Source organism: Gallinula chloropus, assembly GCF_964237585.1.
Source record: "Gallinula chloropus genome assembly, chromosome: 3".
In the NCBI taxonomy this organism is placed as follows: Eukaryota; Metazoa; Chordata; class Aves; order Gruiformes; family Rallidae; genus Gallinula; species Gallinula chloropus.
In genome coordinates, this window is record NC_140087.1 from 75,698,616 (window position 1) to 75,713,770 (window position 15,155).

General features: G+C 37.8%; 1 protein-coding gene across 21 annotated transcripts in view; it reads left to right on the forward strand.

Annotated features, from left to right (window-relative positions):
- Positions 1 to 1,224: 1,224 nt before the first annotated feature.
- NRXN1 (neurexin 1) overlaps positions 1,225 to 15,155 on the forward strand; it is a gene marked incomplete at its 5' end in the record, with an annotated part of 727,448 nt that continues 713,517 nt past the window's right edge. For 20 of the 21 annotated variants that reach the window (XM_084260962.1, XM_084260959.1, XM_084260948.1 and 17 more), the window contains one exon: positions 1,225 to 1,963. In XM_084260962.1, coding sequence (XP_084117088.1) covers positions 1,225 to 1,963 — 739 coding nt within the window. Of the gene's footprint in view, positions 1,969 to 15,155 lie in introns of all 21 variants that reach the window. The other variant, XM_084260960.1, reaches the window with a different exon arrangement.

Consider the following 15,155-nt stretch of genomic DNA (forward strand, 5'->3'; position numbering starts at 1 on the left):
CTTTATATGTTTTAGAGCTGCACTGGAAAGAACTAGAACTGGGCTTGGTAGCGCCTGCATTAATAGGACCCTGTAGCTTCTCAGGTGCTGGTATTTCCATAAATAAATTGCAATAAGAAAATTGCGGAAGAAACACCATCTTCTCTTTTCAGCATCAGCCTTGTAATAATAAAATATGTTACTAAAATATTGAAACATTTTGGAAAGGTAAGTAGTTTACATATAGATTATACCATAAAAATGTAATCTAGTATAAGCGTATACGTTAAGATTTAGGGTTAGTGCAGCAAGTTATTATAATTTCTCAGTAACTCCAGAATTACAGCAGCAGTTCATTTTCGTAATGTTGAACAGCAGTTAAAATGAGAAATTAATCACAAACATCCACTATTGATCAACTTTATGATTTAACATGTTATTAGTCGCCGTTTCTTATTATTCTTTTTCAATTCCTTGCAGATTAGAAACAAAAACAATAGAGGAAAATCACCCCCCTGGATCTCAGCCTTGGCCTTTTGCAAGCAAACAGAAGAGGAGCTGTCAGGCTTTGCATGTCAAGTAGCCACTCGGCTGTTTGACAGCTTCTGGGTTTCAACCCCATTGGGATTGAGGCAGCTCAGGAAACCATGAGCGATGAGTCCTGTCGTCTGCTGACGCTGCTCTAGCACCATGGCAGACAGTCCGTGATCTGACAAGAGGATCCGTCCTAGGGAGGCAGCGCTGGGATCGGTAATTGGCTTCCTGGGAAACTACAGCTGGCGGAGAGGATGTAAAAAGAGGAGCACACACGCTGGGATATTGCTACAGTCTTGCCGAGCTGGTGGATCCGCTTGGAGGAGGGTTTTGCCACCGATCTTGTTTTTTTCTCCTGGTTTGGTAATGTTGGCTTTGGGGAAAATTTCTGCTGACTCACCCACTCCTGGACATCTTTTGGGAAGCCTGGCTGACCAGTGAAGAGACCCAACGGCGCCTTCTCCCTGCCGTGGGTACTTTCCGGCGGCAGCCGGCATCTCCCCACACCTGACCCCATCCCGCGGGGCACTCGCAGCCCCCCGCCCCGGGGAGTCCCCCGCAGTGACCCCCACGCCCGGGGCGGGGGTGAGCACACCTGAACCTTCCAGCGCGGCCGGCGCCCGACAAGATTTTACCCTGTCTGCCGCCGGGGCCACAGCGCCGCCCCCCGCCGGCCCTGCCGCCCCACTCGCCCACCCCAGGCCGCGCAGGATGGGGGCGGCACTGGTGCGGCGCGGGGGCTGCCTGCTGCTCTGGCTGGCCCTGCTGCTGGGCTGCTGGGCTGAGCTGGGCAGCGGGCTGGAGTTCCCAGGGGCAGAGGGCCAATGGACCCGCTTCCCCAAGTGGAATGCCTGCTGTGAGAGTGAGATGAGCTTCAACATGAAGACGCGCAGCTCCAGCGGGCTGGTGCTCTACTTTGATGACGAGGGCTTCTGCGACTTCCTGGAGCTCATCCTCACCCAGGGCGGGCGGCTGCAGCTCAGCTTTTCCATCTTCTGTGCCGAGCCTGCCACCCTGCTCTCCGACACGGCGGTCAACGACAACCTCTGGCATGCCGTTGTCATCCGCCGCCACTTCAAGAACACGACACTGATCATTGACCGGGCTGAGGCCAAGTGGGTGGAAGTGAAGTCTAAGCGGCGGGACATGACTGTGTTCAGTGGCCTCTTCTTAGGGGGGCTCCCGCCAGAGCTACGGTCGGCAACGTTAAAGCTGACGCTCTCCTCTGTCAAGGACCGGGAGCCCTTCAAGGGCTGGATAACGGATGTCCGGGTCAACTACACGCAGGTGTCGCCAGTGGAGAGCCAGGAGGTCCAGCTGGATGATGAGCAGAGCCGCCTGTGCGCCAGGGAGGATGTCTGCCTCAATGGGGGCGTCTGCTCGGTGCTCAACGACCAGGCTGTCTGTGACTGCTCCCAAACAGGCTTCCGGGGGAAGGACTGCAGCGAAGGTAAGGTGTCATTTCAGCTTGCCCCACCGCCCCCCTCCCCATTGCTTCGTGGAGGGTATGGGTAGGAGGCCAGGCTGCATGGAATTTCATCTGTATGAGTGGATCTCCTTCCCTCTCCCCCTTCCTCCCCTCCCCTTCCCTCCCTGCCGCCTCCCTGGCTCCCATCTTCCCCACCTTCCCTTCCCTGCCCTCCACATGTCTCTGTGGCCAACCATGGTGCCATCACTCTTCTGTTCTCTGTGAGGGTGGGCAAGAAAAGGAGGTTATCTGGGTGTTTCGTAGAGGTAGGGTGTGATTTGGGGTTGTTTCTGGCAAAGGAAAGGTGGGTCCTGGGTGCTGGGTGTCACCCAGGTGGGTGGGGACGGTCAGCATGATCCTGGGCCAGAGATGAGAGAGGGGACGGACATGCTTGTCACAAGCAGCTGGTGGCAATTAATTTTGGGAGCAGGAATGCAATGCTGGGGAGAATTTTACCGGATTAAGCACAAAGATGATCTGGGTTTATTTTTGTAGGGTAGGGGAGGCCCAGAGTCTGCTGTGTATTGATATTTGCTTTTGCTACATCGTTGAAAGAAAATCACTGATTTATTTGTGAATTCCTGAAATTGTTGCTGGGGAAGAGGGGGATTAAACAGAGGATTATGTTTTTACATGAACGTGAACGGTACTGCTTCGCAATGTATTTAGCAATTCACCATGCCAGTCAGACAGGGAGAATACAAAAGGACAAGGGAGAAGCACATACTCCAAGACCACAAAATTACTGAATAGTTTTCCCAAGGAAGAGAGAACTCAGAAAAACAGCACTTTCCTAAATCCCATCTACAAATAAGTCACTGGGTAAACATGATTTCATATTCAGTGCCCATTGTTTTTGGCGAATGGAAGGAGTATGAACATTTACTTTGCAGATGCATGTAGGATACTATTATTTCGCTAGTAAATGTACCATTGCTTGCAGCTATTTAAGCATGGAGAGTACATATGTTGTGTACCTAGAACAGGCCATAAAGATATATGAAATAAGAGCAAATGTATCAAAGGAAAATATAATCTGTGTCAAAATTGGAGAGCAAAGACCTAAGTTTAAAATGTAAAAGGTAAATATAAATAAGGTAATATCAAGGCCAAATTAAGATCTTCACTGAGTAGCTGCATGACATTTACGGCTGAATAATTTGACTTTATCATTTCTATCAGATTTCACTCATTATAAGAAAGAAAACATCATTTGTGACTGTGCTTTATTATGTAACACCTTCTGTCCTTAGTGTCAATACTCAAAACGCTACAGTCATTCTGCATCCTGTTTACTTTATCAGCTGTTTATCTCTCATCTGCTATTTGTTAAAAAAACCACAACACCTTACTAACATTTTAAAATATTTTGTTAAGAACAAATGGTAGTTTCAGAAAATAAGACATTTGTACTTTCAATAGCACACAGTCCCAGTAACTGTAGTGAAAAATATCTTTTATATTAGTTATTAGGTAGAATCATACCAATGGATTTAGTATTTGGACATAAATTTTTAATATGTGGTACTACATAATACATAGGTGTGTGGAAAATACTAAGTTGTCTTAGAATCTTTGAGTTAGGCCCTATTATAAACCAGAAAGAAAATTATAAGATGTAGCAGCTTGGTGAAAGCAACAATAGTCATTTATATATTATGCTACATTTATATACCCTTTACACTAAAACATTATTTATTTGATGTTATAATGAATATGTAATATTTGTATGAAAATACTCATATAATTACCTGTAATATGTCAGCAATAATATTATTATTTTCACATAGTAATAAGATCAATAGCTATCTTTAAGGAACATTTTATGTTTACTTGGAATGTTACTGGAATACCTATATATTTATATATGCTAATAATTGTATAGAGCTTATAAGAAGATGGGACTCAAAATAATATTTAGAAGCCCTCAAATTCAGGGTAAAATGCTGGCTTCAGTCAAGTACTGGTGGTTTTATAAATGAGCTCGCTGGGATCAAGATTCCCTTCATGTGTTCCTTGACCACTAAGAAACCCTATAAAATAATATAATTTTAGCATACTCTCTCAACAGAAGATCATCAAGTATTCATATTCTGATTTCATTTGAAACAGCAGGCAACACTTCCACTGATAGCCATGCAAATGGGGCTAGTCCTACACTTTATCAGTTGACTGAGAAAAGACAGTAACTGAAATTCACATCAGCCAGATTTGGATGAAGGCATCAGCAGCTACTCATGTATGCTACTGAAGATATTGAACTATTTCATAAATTATTTAATAGTCTCAGAAATAGAAAAGGCAGAAGGACAAGTAAAACCATTATGTCTGCCAAGGAAGAAACCCTGTCTACTGTTGTTTAGTTCTTTATAGTCAATACAGAAATTATGCTGTTAAGTTTTTAGCTGTTGTTCCTGGAATGTGTGTATTTCCCACAAGCTTCGTAAGAGGTTGTCATTGCTGAAGGATGCAGAATCATCTAAAACCGCAGTGATATGGAATGGTCTTGAGTCTTCACTCTTTGTCTTGTCCTACTTTTTGACTAAAAAAGTTTTAGATGGAAAAAATCCTCAACTTTACATTTTTAGTCGAATTTGTAACCACGTGTCCTAGTTGGTTCCTTCAAAGGGGAAAGATTGTCATTAAATGATACTTTTCTTGGATTTTGAAATAATTTTTCTTTTTGGTTTGGATTAAGTGATTTAGTGTGCTTCTGCAGTCAGGTAAGGCAGAGAGTCCCACTGCATAATGAGGACTTTGGAAATCAATAACACCAAAGAAAACCTTTCCAAAATTTTCTCTCCTGACTTGCATATTTGAGAGACTAGAAATAACTGATTTAGAGCCAAAGCTTCAGGCCTTAGGATACAATTCCTTATAGCACTTGAGTGATTTTGAAGAAAAAAAATCGGTATTTCTTTTTCTTTCCAGATTTTTATCTTTGAAAATCTTGTGATTTTTTTATGAAGTAGAATTTTCTTATAAGAATGAAGTTTAACCAAGTTTATTTGTTTTAAAAAACCCATAGTAATAAAAATTATTCCCAGTAGGCTTAACTTTACCTGTCCAAATCAGGAATAGCTTCATTAATGTTATCTGAATTATACCAGTGTAGCAACAGTGTAAGCTAGGAAAGAATCAGATTTATTATATTCAGTCATGCCCTTTGTTCAAATAGGATATAAACTCTATTCAGTGGGAGGTTTTGCATTAATCACAGAAAAAGGACTGGGGTTTTTCTTGAGTATCAAGGGTGTGCAGTCTACAGCACAGACAAATACGATCTGTAGCGGTTCTGTTGTTGATTAGTTTGTGTGCTTGTGAGCAAAGGCAGTAAAAAAGCTTTCTAAAAGAGAAAATAAAATCTCCGTTTAGTGCTGAAACAGGCAAGGAATATTACTTCATGTAAAAATAGTGACTCAGTAGAAGGAAAAATATACAAAATTATGATAAATTTTGTTAGGAATAAGACTAGCATTAAAATAAACCCTGATTGCCATATCAATTTTCTGATAAGTTTTTGACATACATCACAATCTTCTATTCAGTGAAAATTATATTATTCCTTGAAGTGAATCAAATTGGCATGGCTTGATTCTATGATGGGGATAGCTGTTTGTTAAAAAGACTGATGTTTAAAATCAAATCTTTAGTTAATGAAGTCAAGGTCCTAGAAGATAGTGAGAATTCATTATTCATATCAGTGAACCTCCATATTCCTCTTCTCATTTTGCTCTTTACATTAAAATTTCACAACACCCAGGGGTGGGGGACCGCCAAATATTAAATTTATAAAATAGTGAGACTCCTTTCATTGTCATTTATACAAAAATAACCCTGTCCAATATCTTGTCTGAGAAAATAGGCAGATACCTCTGAAAGAGGAAACAAAAGCTACGTAGCGCATTTTGACTTGGTAGAGGTTTCTCACTAACCCCAGCATTGTGTCCCTCCATGCCCTTCTGCTTTTCTATATGTGTAACTACTTGAAAAAACTGCATATAGTGTAATTTATCTTTATTTTTTTTAAATATAGCTGGCCTACTTGCCTCAATATTAGCATTTTACAGTGATAATTACTCTGTATTCCTGTTCAGAATGTTTTATTTTAACTGTTCTACTGGGTATCTGTTTGGGGGAAAAATGAGGATCGTTCATGCAGCTGTTTACTGTAAGAGATATTCTTCCTTGTCATATACTCAGGAGTTGATGCCAGCTACAGTTTGAACTGTGAAAGTGATTTTTTTAAGGAAGTGAATTCCAGATGTCTCAGGCTAGCCAGCATTTAGATTTGTTTGTTTGGGTTCTGAGTATATTGCATCAATCTCTTTTGTGTATATTAGCTTCTTCATGTCATCCAAAAATTATAACTTTTTGAAACAAATGATATTTTAATTAATTAAAATTTCTTATACCTTGAATAAAACATATAAACATATTTTGCCATCAATTGTTTTTTGCAAGATACATGTTTGATTGCAAAGCGATGCTTTTGAACTCATTGTCTATAGTTCTTAACAGAGTAGCCACTGTGGTCTTTATCCTTCTTGAATAGCTAGGTAAATATACTTTCAGCTAATAAATACTGTGAGCAAAACTCTCCTTTTGATTTACACTGCAGAATCTGTATCCACAATATGCATCTCTGTTACATGATCTGTATTTCTTCCGCATGCTGAATTTCTTGTCGGTGCCAGTGGCCACTGGGGTGATGTTGATTTAGGAGGAGGGATAGAAATCCATTAGAGATTACACTAAGGTTCTGTTGCATTTACAGATTATTTGATTAGTTTAACAATAAATGCTTTAATTTTATTTAATAGTTTTAAACAGTACCTTTGTCAGGGAAGTGTCTTGAGGAGAGATAGTCACATAATGCCAAAGTCTTTCAACATTGTATTCAATCTGACCCCTTCATGTTCAGCCATATGAAAACAGAATCCTTGTGTCAGTTTAAAACAGAATTTTGCATATTTTTCCTAATGCAATTTGATATATTTTTTGTTTGCCAGGATTCAGCATTATAGGATATTGATTTCAGTATCTGCCTCATGTAAAATCACAGCAATTTAAATACTGTGTCACTGGTAATTAGGAATTGGCAGTCTGTTTTATATTATCTTCTAAGAAGGCTACTTGTTGAATACTGCTAATCCTTTCAAAATGCTGATATTGAAATACTTCCAAAAGACCACTTACACATATAGCATACATCTTAGTACTCCAGATCAATATTATTTTATATAGTGAGGTTGTTGCTTCCCTTTGTGACTAGCTGAGATGCAGGGTCCATGTTAGACTTAAATTTAAGTCTATATTGCAAATTACAGAATGCTAATATGCTAGAAGAAATATCTAGCAGCATAGGACCTTGTGTCAGATTGGTCATATTCATCCAGAATATCAAAATTATATAATAAAATAATCTATATTTTAATGTAATTACATGTCAAGCCTTACAGGCACTTTGGACCAAATGCACTCAATTGTTTTTCTTAGCTGCAGGTTGGCTCTCTAGGAGTCTTTTAACAGTAGATGCTAGCCAAGGAGTTGTGGGAAAACATTTGGATTACAGAACATATAATTTTATCCCATCATCATTACTGAGCTGAAGGATGGGAATGGGGAAACAGACTGGCAAGTAAAACCAGTTTCCGATAGAAATAGCTTTATGTAGAGGCTAACATTAACATATGCAGCTTTGAGGATTTATGCTTCCCTTAAGTTGGCTGGTAATAAACAAAAAGGGTTGTCCATCTCTCTTACTGAAATTAATAGAATGTTTTGTCTTCCATAAAGCTTAATGTTATTTTGAGAAAACATGAAACCATATCAGCTTCTGGAAAAATAGTTTACTATGCTGTAGATGAAAAATATATACCTCCATAAACACATGTTTTTACAGAATACTGAAGGGTGTACTGAAGTTTTGTGCTGCACCTGAGGAGTAAACTGTAAAGACCAAAGTATATTTCTTCCAGGGAATGAGTTGGTAGAACATGAGAAACATAAATTTAACTGTGCTGTTATTAATAGAATTTACTAGCAAAGTCAGGGTACATAATATCTTTGGTGCCTTTATTTAATTCTGTGCTGACCAGAGTGTTTTAATATTTTACAAAGTAATTCGTTATTTTCCCACAAAGATGTGCACATTCTGAAATGACACTTTCTCTGACTGTAGTGTGGTGAGGGTATCTGACTAAAGTATTTGTATGTGGTGGGTTCATGTTAATGTCTATAGTCACTCTCTTGAACCTTGGTGTACTCACTAGAACCAGTGAGCACTTCAGTTCTTAAAATACCTATAGTAACCAACGAATGAAGTAGGAAAAGAGGACATGATTTTGATATGACATTGTTTTCTCATTTCACACCACTGTGATCCAGTTGGGTTTCTCCATCTGTAAAGTTAAATTAGTGACACTCCATACAATTTTTTTTGGTAGGATTTTCTTCCTGTCTGTCAGGCAGTTGAAAGATCAGAATTTGTATTAAGGATCTAGTAGGGGAAGTCAAGACTTGAGTCTCCCCTTACTCTAGTGCAACATCTTCAGTCTGTAGAACTGATTTCAGCTGGCTTTGAAGTTGCCACCATTCCTACTGCCTGTCTATCCACAGCTGTGTGTTCAGAATCACGTGTTTTTTCTTGTGCACAGCTGGTCTGCTATTACATGCTTTCCATTAGTCTGACTAGGTATTGGAAATGATGTACCTTGTCAACTGCCAAGCATTTTTCCCTTGACAGTTCAGTTCTTCTCATGGTTGAAGCAGTTCCAATCCTTTGCAACATTGCAACACCTGTAGAAAAGTCATCCTTACTATTGAAAGAAGATCTAAGATTTAATGTCTGAGGCTAGTGGAGAACTCTGGGTCCAAGTCAATGATCATGTAATTTCTGAAAAGTTTCATTCTGCCTCATTTTAAGTGAGAAATCTGGGGGTGAATGTGGAGTTGGCATTTCCTTGAAGTGCTTTGTTTGAGCTTGTGAAGAATTAAGAGATAGAGGTATGCTGGCAGTTTTCTGGAAGAACAGGGTTACTTCTAAATTTCTTTAATTCTATGGAGTTGTTTATGAACCTGGAACTATTTAGCTAGGTCTTAATAAGCAGCAAATTTGGCACCTCGTAGATAGCTGAAAGATACGGTTCTGTTTTTATTCTGCACTGGAATCAATTTGAAGTCCCATTGACTCAAGTTTGGAATTAGAGCAAACCTAATAAAGTGCTGATTCTGAATTTATTATTCAAGTGGGAATATGAAAACAGAGAAGATTTAGGGCAAATTAAATAACCTGCTGATTCTGACTGTAGTAATCATCTGGGAATATCTACTGAGAAAATACACTTCATAAGTTCGTATATTTATTACCATTATCTTCATTATTATTTATTAATTTAATACGTATTTGTGAACCACGTTGTAAGAGTTAAGTTACATGACTAATTTTGATTTACATTTAAGGGACTGTAATCTGTGGAAAAATCTGTTTTACAAAAAAAAAAAAAAACAAAAAGGGAGGTGTAGTCAATAGAATCACTTTTTCACTTGCTGCTACTATGAACTGTGTAACAGTATATTTTGCATGTGTGTTATGTATCAACAATGCTATGTAGGTGTGCAAGTTGCATGCTTCTTCTAGTCTGTGGCATGGTGTGCAAGGTATTGAAACCTTGAAAAGGTTTGAGTTTTTGGTGATTTTGTCTAGAGAGGTCTTTGTGTTGCTTGAAGACAGAAAAACTAGACTGCTTCTTCCCACAGCGATGTCTCTTTGTAATTAAGAGAACATGTACAGCCATTACAGAGGTCACTGACATTACACTATGCAATTGGAGAACTGTGTCACAGTTCCAAAGTTTCAGAATTACATCTTAATTTCTGATACAGAATGACCTTCATGTTGATCTTCTTTCCCTCCTATGCTTTTTAGCCTTAAAAAATTTCAAAAAAGACACTTTTTTCATAGGAGGTATTTCCATTAATAAAAGACTTCCTAAGAAAGATCACACATGTATCAGATGTGCTTTCTTTTTAAGAACTGTATAGAAAATCACAGAATTACTGAGTTGACATGGGGTGAAGAGCTGTATCTCGAGTCTGTAATTTTCCTTAGAGGCTTATCCTGACTCTTCTTTGGTCTCAAAGGTGTCAACATATTCACACACACATCAGCATTTGTACAAATGGATGTCGAGGGGACAACTGTGATGAACAGCTTTAGGTTGGATTATGGACTTGTGATACAAAAATAATAATCATTATTAATAAAAAAGTGAGACTTGGACCCTACTGCTAGTTTAAAAGAAAAAAAAAATCTCTGCAGCCTTTTTAAGAAAGACATTATCTTTCCTGATTCTGAATCATACAGGAGTGATAAAAGTGATCTAAAAATTTTTGGGTTGTGCTGATTATTATGCAGCAACAGTCTCACATTTTACATTTGAAAATAAGAACCTTAACTTGGGAGGTTCAGGGACAAGAGGTGGAGAGGCTCTTGAAACACTGTATCTCCTTCCCAGACTACACACAATGCTATGTCTAAATAAAATTAATATCAGGTAAGTATCTATAATAGGGTAGAGGGATGCTCTCATGACATCATCTATTAGAAAAGCAGTGGGATTTATTTAGGAAAGTTCTGGGAATGTTAGTGCTGACAGAGATATTATTAGTTTTGCTTATTTTGCTTTTGCTTTTCTTCCCATTTTTTCTCATCAGAGGAGAAACAGATGAAAATGTGACTGATAGCTGTATGTGACTTAATTTTTAAGGTTATCATGAGGTGATGTGAGAAAGATTTCTAAATAGAATTTCTAAGAACTGATAAATGCCCTCCTGTTACATCCTCCTCAGATTAATGTTGCAGAACTTTGCAGGAGCTGACTCTCTGTGAAGTTTGTTTCCTGTGATAATTAACTGTAATATTCTGTAATATTATGTTGCAAATAAAGTGTTTGGGAGTTTTTTCGTACATACATTTTTTTCAGAGATAAATTGTGAACTGTCATTCAACATTATATAAAAGATTTCTCTGGTTTGGTTAAACATTTATTAAAGAATTCTGAATACAGAATTCATATTCATACATAAAACATTCCTGATTTCAGGATTATGAGAAAAACACTAACATTTTCCTAGTAGTTCACCAGGAAGAAAATATGATTTGGATATATTTCCTTGCTGACACAAAAAGTCCATTAGTTTTCCGTGAATGCTGCAGCAGTTTTGGTGTTTTACAGGAATTTCTGAGGTGTTTGTCACTGTTCTTGGTCTAGAGTATTTGGAGGAGCAGCTAGGATGAAAGTTAGTTACACAGCTTTGAACTTGTGCTTTTTTCTCTTTCCTCTATGGCAGTCAAAAATTTGAGTCTGGCACTATAATAACTGTGCTGAACAGCATAGTTTTTATTTTGGTTTTCCACATTACAAATTTTGAAACACAAAATTTAAAAAAAACCCCATACATTAGGTTCAAAGTTATGAGAAAAATATTTTCACATTCTTATTCATGTTTTTCTAACAAAGTAAGTTCCAACCAAAGGAGAGAGTTAATGTAATAGAAGTTTTGACCTGCTATTCCCTCAAATCCACTATTACTCACATTTTTAACATTTGAAAAATTGTTAACATTCAGAGGTTTTTATCTATTATCAACGAACTGGATCCCATTCTCTTCTTTGAAGTACCACTGCAGTTTCTAAATAACTAAGGTCTTTCTTGCACATTGTAAATACCTACATCATCCGAGTTTGTAAAAGGGACTGATTAAACAAGTCTTAGCTATTCAGTCACATATTACCCATTATGATACTTAAGATGTACTGATGGCTTTTGTAAATCTTAAACCACAGAAGCATCTGTGGTGATATGAGTGAATAAAATTTCTTTCCTATTTCTGCCCTATTAGAAAACCAGAAACATCTCTATTGGAAGTGGAAAAACAGCAGTCTAAGCTGATGGCAGCACAGGAATTCAGAAGCAAGGCTACTTTCAATGAGTGGTGGCTTTCATCTATTTTTGTTGCCTGAGTTTAAGGGTGGAATTTGGCTCCCCATGTTCTTCACATTTTTATGAGAATAATAAAAGTTAGTGATACTGAACCTCTTGTCATAGAGATATACCTAACTCAAATGCATGCCTCTGAGAAGTTAGTAACATTCAGTTATTTTGATGTTGTACTTCAGTATAGGCTCTTTACACCTTGGGTAGCCTCAATATATAAAGTAGACTGGGTACAGGTTTTAATGGTATTCAACTTTGCTCTTCCTTAGCTTCCTCTTGAGAAATTTCAGAAATAATACATAATTATGTCTTCGAAACTTGGTTCTCCCCAGTCTGAGCTCTCCCTGGCTTAAATCAAGCTTCTGTGTTACTACAGAAATTGGAAGACAAACATGTCCTTTGAAATCATGTATATTGTTAAGGAAAATATTTCTGGAATATTTTACCTTTGAGGTTTGTCATATTCAGTAGGATCTCTCAGTCAATTTATAGAGTAAATAGTTCATCCTGGTACTTACTTCATATCTGTGTAAATCAGGATTGATGTCTCTTGAAGTTTAACACATTATGCCATTGGAAAATAAGGTAAGATCAGATTTAGGTCCTCTGGTTAGAAGTAAAAATAACTTTGAAGTGTTTTAATATTAAAACATCCCAAAACCTCAAGAAAGAAACAGGCTTTCCCTTGTCCACCATTATGTAATATTACTTTGCAATCTGTGTGGAAGTTTCCTTTGCACAGAAACATTTTGCCAGCACCAAAATGATTGGTGAGAAACTTTGCTTGCTTTTTTCCCACACTCATATGGTAACAATAATTACTTATTCCACTCTTTATTATTTCGAGATTTTCAGAGGGATAAGAACTATAAATGCAATTTTCCCTTATAAAGTGATGCATTGATTGCTAAATATTAATATTTTGACCCCACTTCCCACTCCCATTGTTGAGATGTCCTATCCTGCATTGAAATGCTTGCTATTTGAAATTAGACTGTCAAGTATTTTTCATTCCCATGTTTGAATCAATCTTTACACTCCTTTTGTTGTTTTTAGATACCCATTTAATGCATAGGTTTTTAACGCATAGCTTGGCATGGCAGTTTGCCCTATCAGTATCTGTCTAACATGTATGAACGTACCACACTCAAAACCTGTGCTCTGAAAATATCAAGTTTATGAAATAAAGCACTTACAGACTATGAACTGTCAAGACAAAAGATACTGTACAATTTTAATTTGATGCATTTCTGGCTATCTGTTGTGAAAAAGTCTTTAATTGCATAATATATACCATTTTTTCCTTGAGCCTTCTGCCTCATTCAGTGCATAGTCTGGATAATAAGTTCTTCAATATTTTGTTTTCTCCTTGTTCAGTGTGTAGCCCTGAGCTTTATTTATTGTCCATATTCAAACCAGCTCTGAAGAGAAATTATTAATTTTTCCTGGGGCTTTTTTCTAAGGTTTTCATAACTACAGTGTCTGAGCTGCCGTGTAAGTATTAAAAATTACACAATGCCTGCGTAAAATGACAGATGCTGTTATCCCAGTTGTAGAGGAGAACTGAGGTGGGAGAGACTGCAGGTAAAAAACCCATTCTCTGATACTGAGCTCGCAATCTGAAGTTTTTCTGTCTACTTCACATGTACCACTACGTACTCTCAGATGATGTCACTATGATGACAAGCTGGTACTGACTTCAGATTTCAACTTTGAGTGACCAGCCCTGCATATTCAGGGATATCCAGTGAAGCATGCTCTCCAGAGATGCAAATGTCACAAACAGTGTATGGAATGACCACATGACCCACCACCCAGAAAATGCCTGGCTTTAAAGACCTGACCAAAATCACATGGAGTTTTTAGGAGAGAAGGGGATAGAAGGTATCTCTTTAAGGCATTATTCACCCCTGCTTGGTATGCAGTACACCCCACTCTGTTTTAGCGAGGACTTTTGTATTGTAGGGGCAGGGGTACACAGGCACAACGGTGTTCTTCATTACTCAGTCATTACTTACTGCTAAGAATAGATCTCTTCTGTGTACAGAACAAGTTATGGGGGCTATGGAGACAATTGCATTAAACTGTGTAATTAAAGGCTATATCATAATGTATATGAATAAAGTGGATGGATCTAAGTTACATAAGAAGCCTTATGTCTCACAGCTGCTATTTTTGACTTTGCAACCTAAAGAACATTCTTTTAAGGTAGTAAAACAGTCAGTGTGTGTAATTTTCTATACGTTTTTAAAACTCTACTCCCACTCAGACATCCCAGCCCCAGCCATTGTGTTTTCTGCACTTTAATCAGGAAGCAGCCTTTCCACATCAGGGAAATTGCTGATGGACCTTTGCTTTCTCTGCTCCAAAAGTGGGTAGCTGGACCTAGCACAGATGATCTGCGAGGCTGAAGTTAAAGTATACAACCACAGTTTAAACAATTCTTCAGGAATTTCTTGGTAAAAGCCAAGACATCTCCACTAATACTGAACAAACACATTTTATGAGGAAGTTTGCAACTCAGAATCTGGTGGATTTTCAAAGGACTGGCAAAAGGCTCAAACCTAAAAGTCAGGTTACTTATGCCCAGATGTTGGGTGTTTTTAATTTCTTCTTTAAAATAAGCTTCAGGTCAAATGCAATCAGAATGGAAATGAAACTTCCCTGGTGGAGATACTACTGCTAACATAAATGTCAGGTTTTCAGTTGAGCTGGTTTTTTGGTGACTAGATCAAATAAAGTTTTCAAGACTGGAATATAGATGACTTCCTTACTATACTGGGTCACTCTCAGTTTTCTATATTTACTGTAATTGATCTTCTGTAGTAAGTGTGTATCAGAAAAAAAGCAAGAAAGCAAAATAAAATAAGATTAAACATAGCATAGGCACAATTGTTTCAACACATTTCAGAACCATTTTTCCAAGGAGTTAATTGACTTTGTAAAATAAAATATAAATATTGTATTTATACATCTGCTTGTTCAGTGTTGCCATTAAAAGCCCTTGCCTAAAAATATTTCTTAGACTTTGCTATGTAAAAGTTTTATATAAAGGAAAAGTATGCCCACAATAGCATTTTCTGTATACAAAACCCAGAAATTATTAACCTTTGTCTTTGTCAGACATTATTTCAAAAATATTTCTGTCTTTATAAGAGTCAAATTTATTAGTC